Source organism: Dipteris shenzhenensis, chromosome 23 (genome assembly GCF_047967505.1).
Source record: "Dipteris shenzhenensis isolate YYH24624 ecotype China chromosome 23, Dip_SZ_1.0, whole genome shotgun sequence".
Lineage (NCBI taxonomy): Eukaryota > Viridiplantae > Streptophyta > Polypodiopsida > Gleicheniales > Dipteridaceae > Dipteris > Dipteris shenzhenensis.
Window position 1 is genome coordinate 48,171,430 of NC_141618.1, and position 16,542 is coordinate 48,187,971.

Genomic DNA, 16,542 nt, shown 5'->3' on the forward strand with positions numbered 1-16,542 from the left:
CGCACGTGATACCTAGGATTTCTTTGTAGTGCACTCCCTGAGCATGTTGCACGACATCAATATCATGGCTACTGACATCCTATGCTTACAGGAGACTAGGTAGCGTTCTCTAGACACTCCATGTTTTCCTGGGTTTGTCGACTAGATATCATGCTTCGGCGACCATGGGATTTCACTGCTATACAAGAAGACATAGACCCTGATTTCGCATACTATCAATGCCTAAAAGAATGTCGAACTAATAAGAGCAACTTTTCGCAACGAAAAACACAGCGAACTACATGTAGTGGGAACGTACAAGTCGCCAAGTGCAAACATCCATCATTTCATCCAAATCTTGGAGGAAGCTTTGGCATTTGTGAACACAAACAGCGAGACAATTTATCTCGGAGACATGAACATCGACTGGCTGAAACCAACATACACAACAAGGATTCTAAGAAGCATACTGCAAAGCATTGCTCTCTCAAGCAATCAAACAAGTAACAAAATCTGCTTTGAACCACATCTCGCCCAACATAAAAAACCAAGAGACGCTAAACAGAACAAACCATTCCTATTGGTCCGATCACTACAATACCTACATTCTAATGCAAAAAATAGCCCCTAGCTAAGAAGTTCGAACGGGAATGAGCTGACATTATCTCGAAGCCACAACCTCTCGCAACCCAATGAACAATGCAACCCGTCCTAAGATATCTCAACCCCCAATGAGCATCAACCTTCCAACGGCCTCTCGTCGACCTTGGAAGGAAGAAATGACACTTTCCCTCCGTGTGCAACTATGGGACACAATTTGGCATGACGAGGGAAAATTTCACCTAATTCTCTCTTTAGTTTCCCACTCCTCTTTTACTTGTCCGAGTCCTCTTTAATCATTGCCTCTCCTCCATCATTCTCACTAAAACTATGAGTTCCCCAAGCGATGGGAATTTGAATTTTTTTGAAGTGATGGGAATTTGGATTTTTTTGTTTTAAAAGCGACATGCATATTTTATGAATAGAAATACTTATTCGATCTTGGAGTGTGCCGCCATCTACCTCGAGCACAGAGAACTTTTTACGCAGTGAACTCTATATGTGTGGCTCGAGTGTGCAAGGGCGACGAATATAGATTTCTCTTTTGGAAGACCCGTGACGTTATCTGTAAGCATCTGGGTTCTGGGGTCCGAATTCGACGTGGATTGGGGCCTTCCACAAGAGAGGAGACTGCGACGATATTGAGCACGAGAGAGTGAGAAAGAGAGGAGACGGAGAGCGAGAGAGAGAGGGCGCGCGCTATCGGAAAGAAAACGAGAGAGAGAAGGAAGAGGAGAGAACGAGAGCTGTTAACCCTATCGTTTGCTAATCAACCATGAACTCTTCCTGCGCTAACGCGACCCAAGGCTCAGTGAACGTCATCATGCAGGTGCAGGTGGAGAGCTCGGTCCGCAGAAGGCATCGCATTCGCCAGCGCCAGCGCCAGCACCAGCTACAACGCCGGCTCCAGCTCCAACGAAGTGTCCGCCCCTCCCACAAGATCTTGCGTTTCCGCTGGCTCAGCCATCTCCGTCGTTTCCTTTCGCGCAGGGGCCATCTCACCCGCCCCACTGTCGAGGAACTCCCTCTTGCCCATCCCCAGCCACCGGAACAGGAACTCGCTTCCGTCCACCTTGACGAACAGAACCCCCAACCTTCCCACTCTGCTTCCGTTTTAATGCCTGAGGGGAGCTCCTCTGAAGCCGTCGTTTCCGAGAGCCAACACGCCTCGGGCCCTTGGCGCCTCAACACGGATTTCGACTTGAAATCATTCTATGCAGATCCTTTCGCTCTGCTGCGCAACTTGTCTTCTCAGAATTTCGACGTGTGCGAACCAAGTATTGTCTTGGACAATGCTGCTGTTTTGGTTGGGTTGGAAGATGTACGTGATTCTCTTCTGTGGAACATGTGGCTTGAAATGCCAGGCAGCCGCCAAATGCCAGACTTGTCCGATTAGGGGCCACAGGTATACATCGATACCCCCTTTAATGTTTGAAACGTCGAATGTCGTTACCACTACAAAAGTTAATTTGATTCCTGATTTTCTGTTATAGTAAGGGGCGGCAGGTTCATACGGTGCAGGGGCAAATGCTTTCGGTAATCGTTAGAGCTTATTTTTAGCGCATTGGAGACATAAGGCAACCTACACGAAGCCGCAGAAATCCTCATTTTGAAGTCTTTCCATGGTTGGTTCCTTATCTCTGCGAGATGGGAGCCGATAACATGGTGTACCTAGCAAAGAATAGACTTATGCTTTTGCGTCTTGATTATGCCTCGTTTTCATTGTCTATTCCTCTCTCTCTCTCTCTCTCTCTCTCCCCCTCCCTCCCTCTCTCCAGTCGCATCGTCAACAACATCCACTTCCTCTCTCGCCTAGGCACGCAAGTGATTGAATTGGACGCGGAAATGGGAAGCATTACAAAAACGCTCTGCGCTGTATACTTTGGTACCTCTGGTCTAATCACTTTGTTGGAGGGGGAGCTTTGTTAAATCAGGGTTAACTCTCGGTGCTACGTAAAAGCAACTCAAAGAAATTAATGGAAAAGTTTATGTATTATACATTTAAACAGGAAACTACTTGAAGAAAATTCTAGCCAACATTTGGCACTAGAGTTGGATGCTTGTTTTTGTGAGGACTCGACTTGTCTCTAGTCCACATGGGGACGCACGTTGCACTTATACAAAGCCTCTATTCGAGTTTACCTTGATTGACTAATTAACTTAGTACATCACAATCAAAAGATTGGTAGAGAAGGATAAATAAGATTACTCAGCAATAATTAGAATATGCAAAAATACACAGAACAGAAGAGTGTAGAAAAGAGAGGGAGAGAGATACTGATATACGTGGTTCACTTGGTGTGGGGTAATACCCAATCTTGAGTTATTCTGACCAGCAAAAAGAGAACTAGAGTTTCTCTACAGGCAATCGTTGTGTCATCAACCATGTAACTACTAACTCGAAATTGAACTTGAATCCTAGCATTTTATCAAGGAAAAAAATGAATGAATAAAAATATATACATGAGACACATCGTCAAGCTTACTCAAAATTGAACTTGAATCCTACCATTTAATCAAAATTTTAAATTAAAAAAACAAATGAGTAAAAATATAGGCATGAGATGCGACACAAGGTTCTTTAAGACCCAATCCTCCTTACAAATGTCAAGGGCGGTGATTTATTACTAACTTGGTGATGTCCATATTTTGGAAGTTGAAGCTCGATAAATACATGAATAAGGCAATGCTTACAAGGGCTTATAATTGATTCTCGTTGCAATAATCAATATAATATTATCAAATAGACCATGACCATATGAATAAAGGTGTTGTCATCCTTTGATGTTGCATCCAACTTGGATTTCTTTGCTCCCTCGCATCGAGAACATCCATAATAAAGGAGGAATATTGTAAGAATTCAGACCCAATTTTGAATGAACGAGCATTAAAATATTGATATGATAATATATAATATAATTGTTATAACTAGACATAGTGTGGACGGGAAGATGGTGCGCTTCCTTCCGAAAGAGTTGTAATCTGAGGGAATGGGCCCTTTTCTCGTGCATCGAGATTGAAGAATATTAGCCCCAAGAATAAGTTTTGCGAATGGATAAGATATTGGCATATACTACTTGAATGTCGATACTTGTAATCATAGTCAAATGATGCTAGTAAAATCACTACGAGTGGCGCACCAGGTAAAATTCAAGTTTTTGTCATCTTTTGGTGATTTCTTTGATCTTAGAGCCATTATCCTGGCTTATTATGAAGGATAATTATTCTTTGATCAAGGAGTGGATACTCTCCACTGTTGGTCTTGTAAATGTTATATCAAAAACTACATTTTTTTGTTGTTCATGATTATTCCTTTTCAGCTCTGATTACTTGAAAGCTGAAATCAGTGCATGCTTTCTTGCAAAAGCAAAAGGTTTTGTGCAGCTGGGACTCATCCCCAAATATTGGCAAGAGCTGAACGGCCTAGTTTTGTGCAAGAGCGATGTTTTTGCACGATATGCTAACGCTCCTTACCTCCTATTTGTCCATAAGAATTACCCACCCAATCTGCTTCTACGTGCCTCAATCTTTCTTCTTTGATCTCTGCAACTCACCAACCTTCATTGTCACTACTACTGCTCCACTCTCCTCACTTGCTCCTTCCACCTACGTTCTAGCTCTCTCCCCACATGCTCTAGCACTCCATCACACCACTCTGTTAGTCCATCTCCTTCACACTTGCTGCCTTCCTCAGTTGCTAATGCGTCTCTTGAGCCCCTTGCATTGCGCTTCCTGTTGCATCTCCTCCATCTCCAACCTCCATTGCGACCTGTTGATCTCGACTCCTCCTCTGTGATCTAATCTAGGCCTCCCTTCATCTCTGGTCCCTCTCTACTCGCATTACCTACCTCTACTAGGCTGTACTCTCTGTAAGCACTAGGCTACACGTCTTTTCTTAAGTCGCCAAAAGTTGGATTTACCATCTTCAATGTCCTTAAGCAGATGTCATATAGAACTTTGTCGAGGACCATGTATTCATCACTGTTTTTGACCAATTGATGGACTGTGTTGTAATGCTTTACCACTATATCAAACAACTTTAGAGACAAGATTAGAGAATTTATCATCATTCTATAAGGTACTCCTCTCTAATTTTGCAAAGAAGAATTCCCATACGAGAGCCTATGCCACCTCCAAGGGAGAATCTACCTATAGGGACTTCTCCAAGCACATATGTCCCACTACTAGCTTCTTTAAAAAGTTTTCACATAGGGACTGCTGCTCCAGGCACACATCTCCCACTACTCACTTTGATATACATTGATGCACTTTATTGTAATATAGCACGCTAGTTGCATATTAGATTTAACTTAATAAGATCCAGTTGGATCAACAAGTCCGTCCTTAGCATAGACAATTGCCCAAAACTTGGCCCCAATTTAGTTGTCACAAAACTAGGTTAGGGATCCAGTAGAGAGAAAGCCAAGGGCTGCTACAATATGTTAGGAGTTGTGAGACCCAAAGCCAAATCGTATGCTACAATTTGCACAGGAAGTATGGTGCATTGATGAAATGGAATCCACTAATCCAGTAGACTAATCATGTTCGCTGAACTTGATCAAGCCACACACATACATTTGCGATGCAGCTATGTTTGGAGTATGTCAGAATGAGATCCTTAACTACAGCAGTAGTAGTGTCACTAAAAAAATACTGATCAAAAGCAAGAATTATTGTGACTGATTGGAAACACATATGTTGCCTTGAAAGAGGCCTTTGGAATTGGTATTGATGAAACAATAGAATAGCAATCAATATCCAACACCTCTTGCTATAGAAGTAGTGCAACACAGAATCTAGAAGTCTCAAAGTTGTGAAGATATACTCTACACAGTAGCATCAAGTTCACGGAAAACATTAGGAGTGAATTTTAGCCCCAGGGCTAATTTAGAAGCTTTCCAAGTTGGTTGGGCTAATATTTAGAGCTTTAAATTTGATAAATTAGCCCAAAAGTAAGGTGGGCTAATTTTTAGATGGTTGGGCTAATATTTAGAGCTTTAAAGTTGATAAATTAGCCCAAAAATAAGGTGGGCTAATTTTTAGAGCCTCAAATGTGATAAATTAGTTGTAAATTTGTGAGCAGGGCTAATATTTATAACTCTATATGGGGAAAGATTCACCCATTGACCTACACTGTCATTATCTTGTTCCCTCTTTATTTTTTACGTTGTTCTCCATGTGAGATAGTGGAGAATGGCTTTTTGCATTTGCTAGTCATCTCTCATAGAAGCATCAAATTGCCTCTATGGGATTTCCCTTGACATGGGATTTCCCTCTCTAGTCATCTCTTATAGAAGCAACAAATTGCCTCTTTGGGATTTCCCTCATGGAATTTTAGCATTTGCTAGTCATCTCTCAGACAAGCAACAAATTGCCTCTATGGGATTTCCCTCTTACTATGTCTTTGCCTCTATAGGATTTCCCTCTTATCGCAGTATTTTGTTTGGCACATTATTTCTTCCAATTGAAGATCCTTGGACTTGACTCTTATCATGCTCCCCATGTGTGTTTGTCACCCACTAGATGTGCTCAAATAGAAGTCCTCACATTCCTCAAGATATGCATGGGATCAAATAGACATTGGTCTATAACTCACTCCAATATGGCAGCTCATGTAAGATTGAATGCCTCTCCATACCTAGTGGAGGATGTTCTCCATTCCATATCTAATACTTTTTACATGCAAGGTAGGAACTAGGAAAACTTTCAAGCTAATGTTGCTAGTATAAGCATTGCTACGGCATTACACACACAAACAAACTTCCAGTTCCATGGCATTGTTGCTCGCATACACTGGAAATGCTACATTCAACATAGGCAGAACAAAAATCCATGCTACATTGCATTTGCCACTGATGTGTACCACATACACCTGTCTCTCCATGGAGCATGAGTTGTCAGAGTTTTACAAGGACTTGGAGCTAGTTGTTTTTTATGAAGTGTCCTTGATTGGCCACAACAGATTCGTTGTAGCAAACATGCACCTGAGAGAGATCAAGCACAATCACTTGGAGCCATTTGGTGGCCTTGATGTGCTACTCTGTGGTGATCTATGCCAAGCGATCCCTACAAAGGACTCATGGATTTTTGTAGGACGGTCCAACACCACTACACTCATGTCATCTTTTTGGAAAGAAAATGTCTTGGTTTATGAGCTCAAACAACCAATGAGGTAAAACAACCATGACTTTGTCAACAAACTAAAGAAGATAAGAGTTAGCGAACACATGGAAGATGGCATTTCAACCATTAACGAACATGACCTTCAACATTTGGAGCATAAGGAAACCATTCCCCACTTATTCTACACTAGCACGATGAAAGATAGACATAATGAGGAAGTTTTCAATTTGTTAGAAGGCAACCCACACATCTTGCATGCTATTGACAAGAGCCATAAAACCTGCAACAAAACAATCAACATACCATCGGACCCAAGGGCTTGCACTCAATGCTCTTCCTCAAGACTGGCATGCTAGTAGAGATTTGCTTATGCAATCTTGACATCGTTGATGGCTTGGTAAACGGAGCAAATGGAACCTTCATCGATTCCAGCATGGAAAATAATCGTCAAGTAGTTTGGGTTTTATTCAACAATAAGGAAGTAGGCCAACAAACATGCTCTCATAACATTTCATTGTACATCAACTAGAACCCATTTCATTGGACCCCAATCCACCAAATAACACATGAATTTTAGATAGGGAAGAAAATCTCAACACAGTTCGTCGATAGCAATTTCCCATCCAACCTGCAGCAACAAAAATAATACATAGGTCATAAGGAATGTCGATGGATGCCCTCTTGTTCGATCCAAACAAGCATCAAATCTCATGGGCTTTGTACATGTGTATCTGGGACCCGACAAACCTAAACATACTCAAGCAAATAGAATGCAAACATATCAAAGTCGACAACTTAGTGTGAGAAGAAATATCTCGATTGAGAAGGCATAAACAATGGACATTGGAGCAAGTTGACCTCTCAAACACATTACTCTCCATACCGATCCAATCTTTGAACACATGTGGATATCATTCACATGCTCATGACATAGCAAGTAGCACAAGCCTACTAAGCACAAGTATACTATGCCTCCAAGAGCCCACACCATACCAACTAAATTAATATCTTTAATAGGTTTCACATGTTTGACAAGGATAGAAGGCGGTGGGATTGCAACATGCTTCCAAAACCATCTCCAACTTTTGCATCAATCTTCCATACTTGAAGAATAATCCCAATGCATCCTCACACTCTTCAAGCATGGTGGTGAGCAATGGATCACCATTTTGAATGCGTATAAAAACCCCGGGACACTTGTAGAAACACTTATTCGGATCTTGCAAAAGGTTAGGCATAACATTCCAGCTTCAACACCAACAATTATCTTGGGTGATTTCAACATAGACTATAGTAGATCATCAAAGAAAAAAGAACTACTTCAATAATACATGTCACAAGAACAAATGACACAGCTCATTCATCAACCAACAACTATTCACGGATCAAACTTGGACCATGTATGGACAAACATGAAGTTGAGCATGGGACAAAGTGGCACTAATTTCGTGTATCAGTCGGACCACTCCCTCATGTATGCTTGCATGCCCCTTGGATAGCATGGTATAAATCTTTGGCGTCCATGTGACCTTTAAGCGAACCATCCCCGTCAATCTTGTTGTATAAAATTTACCTTCTCGTGCAAAGGGAAAATCCCTAGTCGTTGTGCGAGAGAGCTTTCACACGATGTGCTAGAGAGCTTTTACACGAAATACTGGGTGCCTTATTAGAGAGCTTTCACACGATGTGCTAGAGTAGCATATATGCTAGCCTCCAGGCATTCCTGAGCGCAGGCTGGCATCCTTTCCCATGCTCCCCTTGCTGTGCCGCCAACCTGCGGTGGCAAAACTCGAGTTAGAGCTTGTGGGAGCGGATTGGATATTGAGCCCAAAATCAGAGCCCAAGCCCCTAAATGCCCGGGTGGAGAGACGGAATTCCCGTCTCCATCGGGGAATCCATATGCCACCATTGAGCATTGATATTCCCGGGGTCCTTCACGGGAACAAGTGAAGCGCTGGCAAAAATGGCAAATATGCCTCTTTTGCCAAGCGTGGGAACAGCCTCTTATGTGGAGGTATTATGTAGTAGACGAGAGCTCTCGGGAGTCGGGTGACAGTGGAACCGTGGAAATGAATGCCTTCTAAGTTCTCAGACACCGGGCCCGGGGGCCGGGACCATGCCGTCTTCTGAGAATTCCTCCAACGTCCCGGTCTGAAGTTTTGCCTGTGAAAAGCCTCCATATAGCTACAGCCTACATTTACAACGTGATCCCCATAACATCTAGGATTCCCCTGTCATAACAATATTTCAATTTGTCCTGCCTCAAGCTGAGCAGTGAGTGTGGATTCCTCAAACCGCCTAGGAGCAACCGCCTAGTTAATGCAAAGGAGCAACCGACAATAATCTCGAAACACCCACTCGACAAAAAGGAGGCTTCTCTAGACAGAAGTCAGGACTGTCTTTTGCAAGAGTTGCTTATTAAACTATAATTTAGGATGTATCGCACCCAGGAATAGTTAGACTAGCTGCTAAGACTGCTAAGATTGCAGCAGTAGAACCAACGCGGGGAGGTTTTTCACTCACGTAGACAAGAGGACTCGGGAGTCGGGAGATAGTGTTGGAATCCCTGGTGGCATGGTGCTCCAACGTCCAGATCTGAAGCTTGTAATGTGAAGGCCTCCGTGTTGCTACAGCCTACAGCGTGCTGCGTGATACCCATAACATCTACGATTCCCCTGTCGTAACAATATTTCAAGCGAAGCAATGAGTGTGGATTCCTCAACCGTCTAGTTAATACAAAGAGCAACCGTCTACCCGGACGCTGGTAACTGTGAAGCTCCGGAGGCAAATCGGCAATCATTTCGAAGGACGCCCTCGACAGAAAAGAGGTTTTTTTCTAGACAGAAGTCAGGACAGGCTTTTGCAAGAGTTGCCTATTATAAAACCACAATTTAGGATGGATCGCACCCATGAATCGTTAAATTGACTGCTCCAAACAATGCAATGACAATACAGGTTTTCTACTCACGTAGACAAGAGGATTCGGGAGTCGGGGAGATAGGCTTTCTCAGGCCCGGTCCCGCGGGACTGTCCAGACTCCAGACTGCTGACGCTAACCAAACCGTCTTCTGGTCACTGGTGCTCCAACGTCCAGGTCTGAGGTTTGTCACGTGAAAGCTGTAAGTTGTGCCCATTGCCTATCTGTGCAAGAATCTCCATCGGTTGGACGAAGCTGACTGTGTAAGATTCGTGAACGATATCGATAGCGAGAATTAATTGAAAGAAGCAGCTGGACAGTGGATGGGTGGTGATCACTGGTGAATCGTCAAGAATTGCTCCTGCAGGACTGTCCGATTCAGTGCGAATGGAACAGCGTGAGGAGAGAGACATGGCTATGATAATGCAGTCACGAGGAAACTGATTGACTTGCTTCTAGCACAGGCATGTGGCTACGATTAGCTTTGCCCAATAGGGTATGCCTTAGAGCGCAGTCACATGCCCTCCAAAACTCCTCTGTAATTAGATCCCATCAGCGGTACAGTTTCGTTGGGAGGAGGAGCCTCCAATTTTGGATTTGTTCCATGGGCACAATGGGCACAACGAGCTCAAGTGTTCAGTTAAGGTGAGGGGTTCGGACGAGGAGAAGGCTTGAAAGTGAAAGCAATCATGAGTTGAAATGAGCATTTGGAGGACGAATGGAGGTTTGGAGGGGGGTTTTCGGCACCTTCATCCCACATCCAAAGCATCCATTTTCAGTGTATGAATGGCGGTAGCACATCCGTTTCAACGATGCATGTGGTCAAATCTTCAAACATCGAAACATTTATTTTACATCTATACATCCATGCATGTGGCCGCGCTAGTAGACGTTTGAGCATAAAAAGAGAAAAATCCTTGATTTATTTTGAATTATATAAATACTAATTTTCTATTGGCTAGTGTCTTACCATTGCAGTGGTGGAGTGGAGTGTCAATGCGATACATGCAAGGTTCTACCTTCACCATCGGACTCTTGAAGTGAGGCTGCTGATCTGTGGCGATCTTTGCATGCCCTCTAATACCTAGCTGATGCTCGCATTGGATGCTAGTAGGAAGTTCGGATTGCCTTATGCAAACTTATGGACACAATCCGCTTCCAATTTTGCTTTTAGTTGAAGGATATCGGCCTCCTGCAGGTAACTCAAGATGGGTGATACACTCAGCTGAGGTAACTCAGACTATAACTGCATTTTGCAGTCGACTCAATACGTTATCATTGCGAAAAATAGGATTGTGGTCATGGAGAGTGATCCATTAATGTTTGCTTATCGTCTCGTGAATTGGGGATGTGCTAGTTTCATGTGCAGATCCTTCAATACCTCGAGCACTCTTCCACAAACCACGTGATATGAATACAATCATGCAATGTTATGACCCTTCAGATTTCATGTTTTGTTTCATCACCTACCGTCCACTGAGCCTTGCAAAAAGGAAACAGATAGCAAAGGACCCACTACGGAAACGGTCAGTGGTTTTTCGTCTCAACACTTGGATCATCTTGCACTCTAGGTCATTGAATGTGTTGATTAAAATCCAGGAGAACTCAGTTAAGCATTCAAAATCGAAGCAACAACCATGGTGACTTTTTGGTCAGAAGACAAGCGATGTCTGAGATGGTTAGACAAATGACAAGCATGTGGGAGCCTAGCGATACTATTGAAGGAGGAGAAGGATAAAGTGGCGATGGGGCTAGAGGGGAAGCCATTTCTATGGGTGGTACGGGGGGATATTGTCGGAGGAGTTCAAGGATAGGGTGAAGGGGGAGGGGGAGGGAGGCACCATAGTTGAGGGTGTTGAAGCACAAAGTTGTGGGAGGTTCTTCACTTCAACATTGGAAGGGATAACGGCAGGGTGGTTGATGCTTGGGTGCATTGAGAAGGCTTGGAAGGTAGGGATGAGGTTGGAGGTGAAGGATGAGGGCATTGTTTGCAGATTTGATGTGGAGACCAAAATCAAGGCCTTGAATTTGAAGAACCCGCACTTTAGAGAGAATGCACGACAATGGAGCTTGGTTGCCCAAAAGGCCCCAAACAATCCACCCATGCTTCAAATCGACTTTGTATCTTGATGAAGATCTACACATAGCCTTGAGGTTACAAAATCGACTTTTAAGACTCAGCGGCTCAAGAAATGATTCGGTCGGTCCATCTAGTGAAGATTTTCAACTCATTCTAGAATTCTCGATTCCCACTTTGTCCTTGGTTGCAAGTTTTCATGAGTGTCCGCCAAGGAAAAAATCCAGCTTCGCTAACAGTGTAGCAATCCAAACTCTCTGCAATCTATGAGCCCCGACTTTGCATTTCAATTTAAAGCCATGTTCTTCTATAAGCATTACTAACAACCTCGCTCCTCTTCGATAATAGAATTTAACATTCCCATCTGATTTATTATATGTGCATACATTAGTATGTTGTTTAAAGGAAGGCATGGGGATCAACCGTATTACTGATTGTATATAATCTAAGTTTTCTCAATAATATGAACATTGTGGGGACTACTCATCCTATCTCACTAGGTCCAAATTCCGATTCCTGACAATGATGCTTCTTTTTGCCAACTTCCTAAGTTCCAACCCCACATATCCTTGATTCATTGTGCAAAAGAGAGAGGCGGATGAAGGTGCATCCTCTCCAAAGGCAAGTTTTACTGTATTGGGTCTCACTTTTAGCTTCACCTCCATTAGGTTTTTGCTCTTCAGTATTTGGTCGAATGTTCACAAGGATCCTTTTTTGCTTCTCGTTGTGGTATGGGCTACACAATTCAAAAGCCGCTGATGTGCTCCCAAGGTAGAAGAGGGAATGCTAAAGGCCTTTTGCAAAACAAAAGATGACTTCAATCACGAGTATGCGTTGTGTGTATGGAGGGAGAGAACTTGAGGCAGCTTACCAAAAGGGAGGTAACAACGATGGATTGGCTTACAATGTTTTTGGAGCTTCCTCAAAGCCTGGGCCACAAGGTTAAACTCAGAACTATCAAGCAAGAACACTACACATGATTTAATACATTGTACAAACAATGTTATCAGGGGCCTCTGCCAAATTCTAAAGTTAATCTTGCCTTAGCAAGGGGATTTGTATTTGAAGTGTGCACAAGGCCAATTAATTGGTCCAAGTTTGGAGAGAGTGTTGTGAGTAAACTAAGTGCAGATACTCCAAGTCTCCAGACCTAGAAGAATTCAATGATGAGTAGATTTTGGAAGCCGAAGTTGGCAATACAACTGATCCTTTGCTGGGAGATATCCTGGGGTTGGTGCAACAAAAACTACAGAAGGCCGTGATGTCTATGGATTGATGGGCCGGGAACATGGAGAGTGCAAAGTGCGATCTGCATCGAAATGAGAGAGTATTTGGATTGATGGCAAGCCTGAGGGGAAGGATATGTACATCAGAGAAGGCCTTGAAAGAAGCAAAAACTATAGTGTCGATTGATGCTATTGTTCTAAAATAGCTCGAAGATGAAGTGGTAGGCTTACAAACAACATTGTAGTACATGAACCCTTCTAGTGTGGAATCATATGACAACCTGCAGACCTCATTAAAGGAAGCACACATGATGACTGTATTGACTGATTGTTCTTGAGATTTATTTTCTTGGAGAAATTAGGAGTTATTTACGTGCACCCTGGACCTCTCAAAATATCTCACTGCATTACTTTTCATCATGTACAACATGCTTACATGGAGAAGACCGTGGAATGGAATAAATGAGATTGAAAGTTGCATTTATTGAACATATGATTCGTCAAAGGGGAAGCGTTTCATTGTTTCCATGAATGCCAAAGTTGCACAAAGAGATGTGCGCACTCATCATTGTTGACAATTGCACTACTTGCAGTATGCCCTTATCTGAGGGTGATGACATGCTAATTTTTTTTATTTTGCCCTGGAAACACCCATACCACTCGTTCTTCTTTGCACATGCGTGCTTTCTCAAGAGAATTTCCTAAACAGTAAGTGCATCCAAGAGATTTTTCATTCTGCAAAAGAGATGGTGTCTAGAAGACAAGGGAGATCTATCTTGAAGATTCCCAAGAGAGGTGAGAGATCGACATCAGAGATGGTATTGATACTGGTTCCCACAAAGTTTGGTTTAACATTAATGCTATCACAATCGGGGACTGAATAATGGTGGATATTATGTGTAGTGGTATAATTAAGTGGTATCTATCCATATTAATCTTGGAGAGCTACCCTTCAATATGTTGTGTAGCCTATAAAGTGGTATCTATCCAGTTAAACTTGCAAGAGCTACATTTCAATATGGTGGGTAATGTGTAGACATATAAAGTGGTATCCATCCCCATTAAACTTGGAGAGCTACCTTATTTACTATCTAATCATAGGATCAAACCTATTGTAATACATACATGTATTGTATATTGACATCACAGTTATGTTCTTAATATCACTATTAAATCTATTTGGATGTTTTTGTTAGATATCAATGCTCCACTCTCGTGTAACTACGCGGGAACCAACTAACTCTACTTGTAAGCCCCCCATATGAGGAGAAGGCATTTGAGTAGCTCGGTTATCTAGTAGGTCTTGGTTTGGACACCAGATGGGGGCCATGTGTGGCCTGATGGCTGGACGGCTTCAGATAAAGTTGGCACACCACCAACTAGGCTACATGCAAGTGCAGGAAGGCATCCCTTGACTGATTGCACTGAGGGTAGACGGAGCATTTTTCGGGGCAGCCCACTCTCGGGTTGCGAGGCCCGTTTGGAGCCTCAGATGATCCCGGATGGTTGTGGGCCAAACGGAGACCGTAGGTTAGTTGTTCTGTTTTGCAGACCAGTTCTATCGTATGGTCGATGGCCTATTTCGGGACCGACTCCCAGTCGACCGTTTTGGGTGGACTGGGTCGGCCACCCAATTGAGCCTAACCGACTACAACTGGTGGCTATATAAGAGCAAGCCTGTGAAGCCCATTTCATCACTAGCTATAGCAACCTTGATTCCTTAGCATTCAGCCTCCGTCTTCTACTGTTTCTAGCATGCCATCGAAGCTTCTTTCACAGGAGCGCACGCGGCGGGGAGGCAGTGCCATCTATTGTATCAATTCTATAGTAATCAAATTTTTGATTCTCCATAATATGTTGTTTTCTCTCTTGCGTATGAGATCCTGTTATCTGTTGAGCACAGACGTTCTATTATTTTCTTACATGGTATCAGAGCCTGGACTCTAGCAAGAAGATTTGGTAGTGTGTTTCTGTTTGCGAGCAGATTGTGAGAGATGGCCCAGCCTGCAAGACTATGAATCCCACCATTCGGCGAAAGCGAAAAGTTAGACGGCTCTAACTATCCTCTCTGGGAGTTCAAGATGAAGACCATCCTAAACGCATATGAGCTTTGGGACACTGCTACTGGGGTGGACGTGAGGCCCGGTTCCGAGACCGAATCCAGCCAATGTAGGACAATAGATAGTACCAACTGCGGATGAGATTCTCGCATGGACAAGAAGAAATGCAGATGCACTGTTTTCTATTGTCTGCAGTGTCAGTGATTCTATCATGGCGTTAATTCAACATGTCACCACAACGAAGGAGGCATGGACGGTCTTAAAAAATCAATATGAGACCACGAATCAGACACGGATTCACAATCTAGAGACTCAACTTGCGAATAAAAAGTTGTCTAAGTCTGAAGCGACAGAGAAGTTCATCACCAGGGTGAAGAATCTGCATGATCAGATGACTGCGATTGGCATCACCATCACCAATGAGAATCTAGCACAAAGGTGCATACGGATTCTCCCACCAAAGTACGACAGTCTTGTTACGACGCTGAATACGCAGAACAGAAATCCGCCCCTCAACTTTGAGGATTTCAACGCGATGCTTCTGGAAGAGGAGATGCATCAAAAGACGAGGACTGGAGAAGATTCGGCTTTCTGGACCGGATCAAAGAAAGGTAAGGGTAAGGACTTTGGTAACCCATCTTCTTCTGATTATAAAAAGAGAAAGAAGAAGATCGAGTGCTTCTATTGCAACAAGGCAGGGCACAAGCAGAATGAGTGCCGCAAGAAGATTGCATATGAGAAGAACGGAGTGAAGAAAGAGTCCAGCAACAGCACGTAGGCAGTACCCATAGAGCTGCTCGTAGCAATTGAGGAGATTTGCACGGAGGCAGTTCATGTACTTACAGATGAACCTTAGATCATTGACAATGGTGCATCGTGCCACATGACCAGTCGGAAGGATTGGTATACCTCCCTATAGCCGGTAGGGAATGACATCATGGTAGCAATCGGCAATGATGCAAAATGTCCATCAAAAGGAAAAGGTACGATTGCTCTCAAGTCAAAGGGAGTTGTAAAACAGTTGTCTGATGTTCTTTATATGCCAGATATCAAGAGGAACTTGTTGTCTGTTTTTGCGATCACGGATCGGGACCCCAAAGTTCAATTCAATAAGAATGGTGCACAGATCCTGGATCTTCAAGAAAAGGTCATTGGTAAACGTACACGGTGCAACAACATTTACGAACTCTCAGCTTTCAGTGCTCGAGCGGATGTGAAGAACACTAAGCTGAGGCATGAGAGGTTTGGTCATCTAAACCTTAGTTCTTTGAAGGAGATGCATAAAAGTGGAATGATTGCAGACCTACCAGAAATTTCAGACCTGCCCGATGTATGTGAAGCTTGCATGATGGGCAAGTAGCATCGGCAGCCCTTTCCTAAAGAGGCCAGCAGAGCAAAGGCTCCTCTAGAGCTCGTTCACACGGACCTCTGCAGAAAGATGGAGATGGAAGCTTTGGGTGGTTCCTTCTACTTCATGATGCTGATCAACGACTACAGTAGAAGGATATGGATATACTTTCTGAAGACGAAAGACGAGACTTTCAGTAGGTTCAAGGAATG

At 43.3% G+C, this 16,542-nt stretch overlaps 1 protein-coding gene across 1 annotated transcript; it reads left to right on the forward strand.

Annotated features, from left to right (window-relative positions):
• Nucleotides 1–1,312: 1,312 nt before the first annotated feature.
• Nucleotides 1,313–2,097, forward strand: LOC147887479 (uncharacterized). The gene is made up of 2 exons (XM_087394038.1): nt 1,313–1,984; nt 2,073–2,097. Exon 1 carries the CDS (start codon nt 1,355–1,357, stop codon nt 1,973–1,975), a length of 621 nt encoding a protein of 206 aa, XP_087250164.1. The 5' UTR covers nt 1,313–1,354; the 3' UTR covers nt 1,976–1,984; nt 2,073–2,097.
• Nucleotides 2,098–16,542: the final 14,445 nt, after the last annotated feature.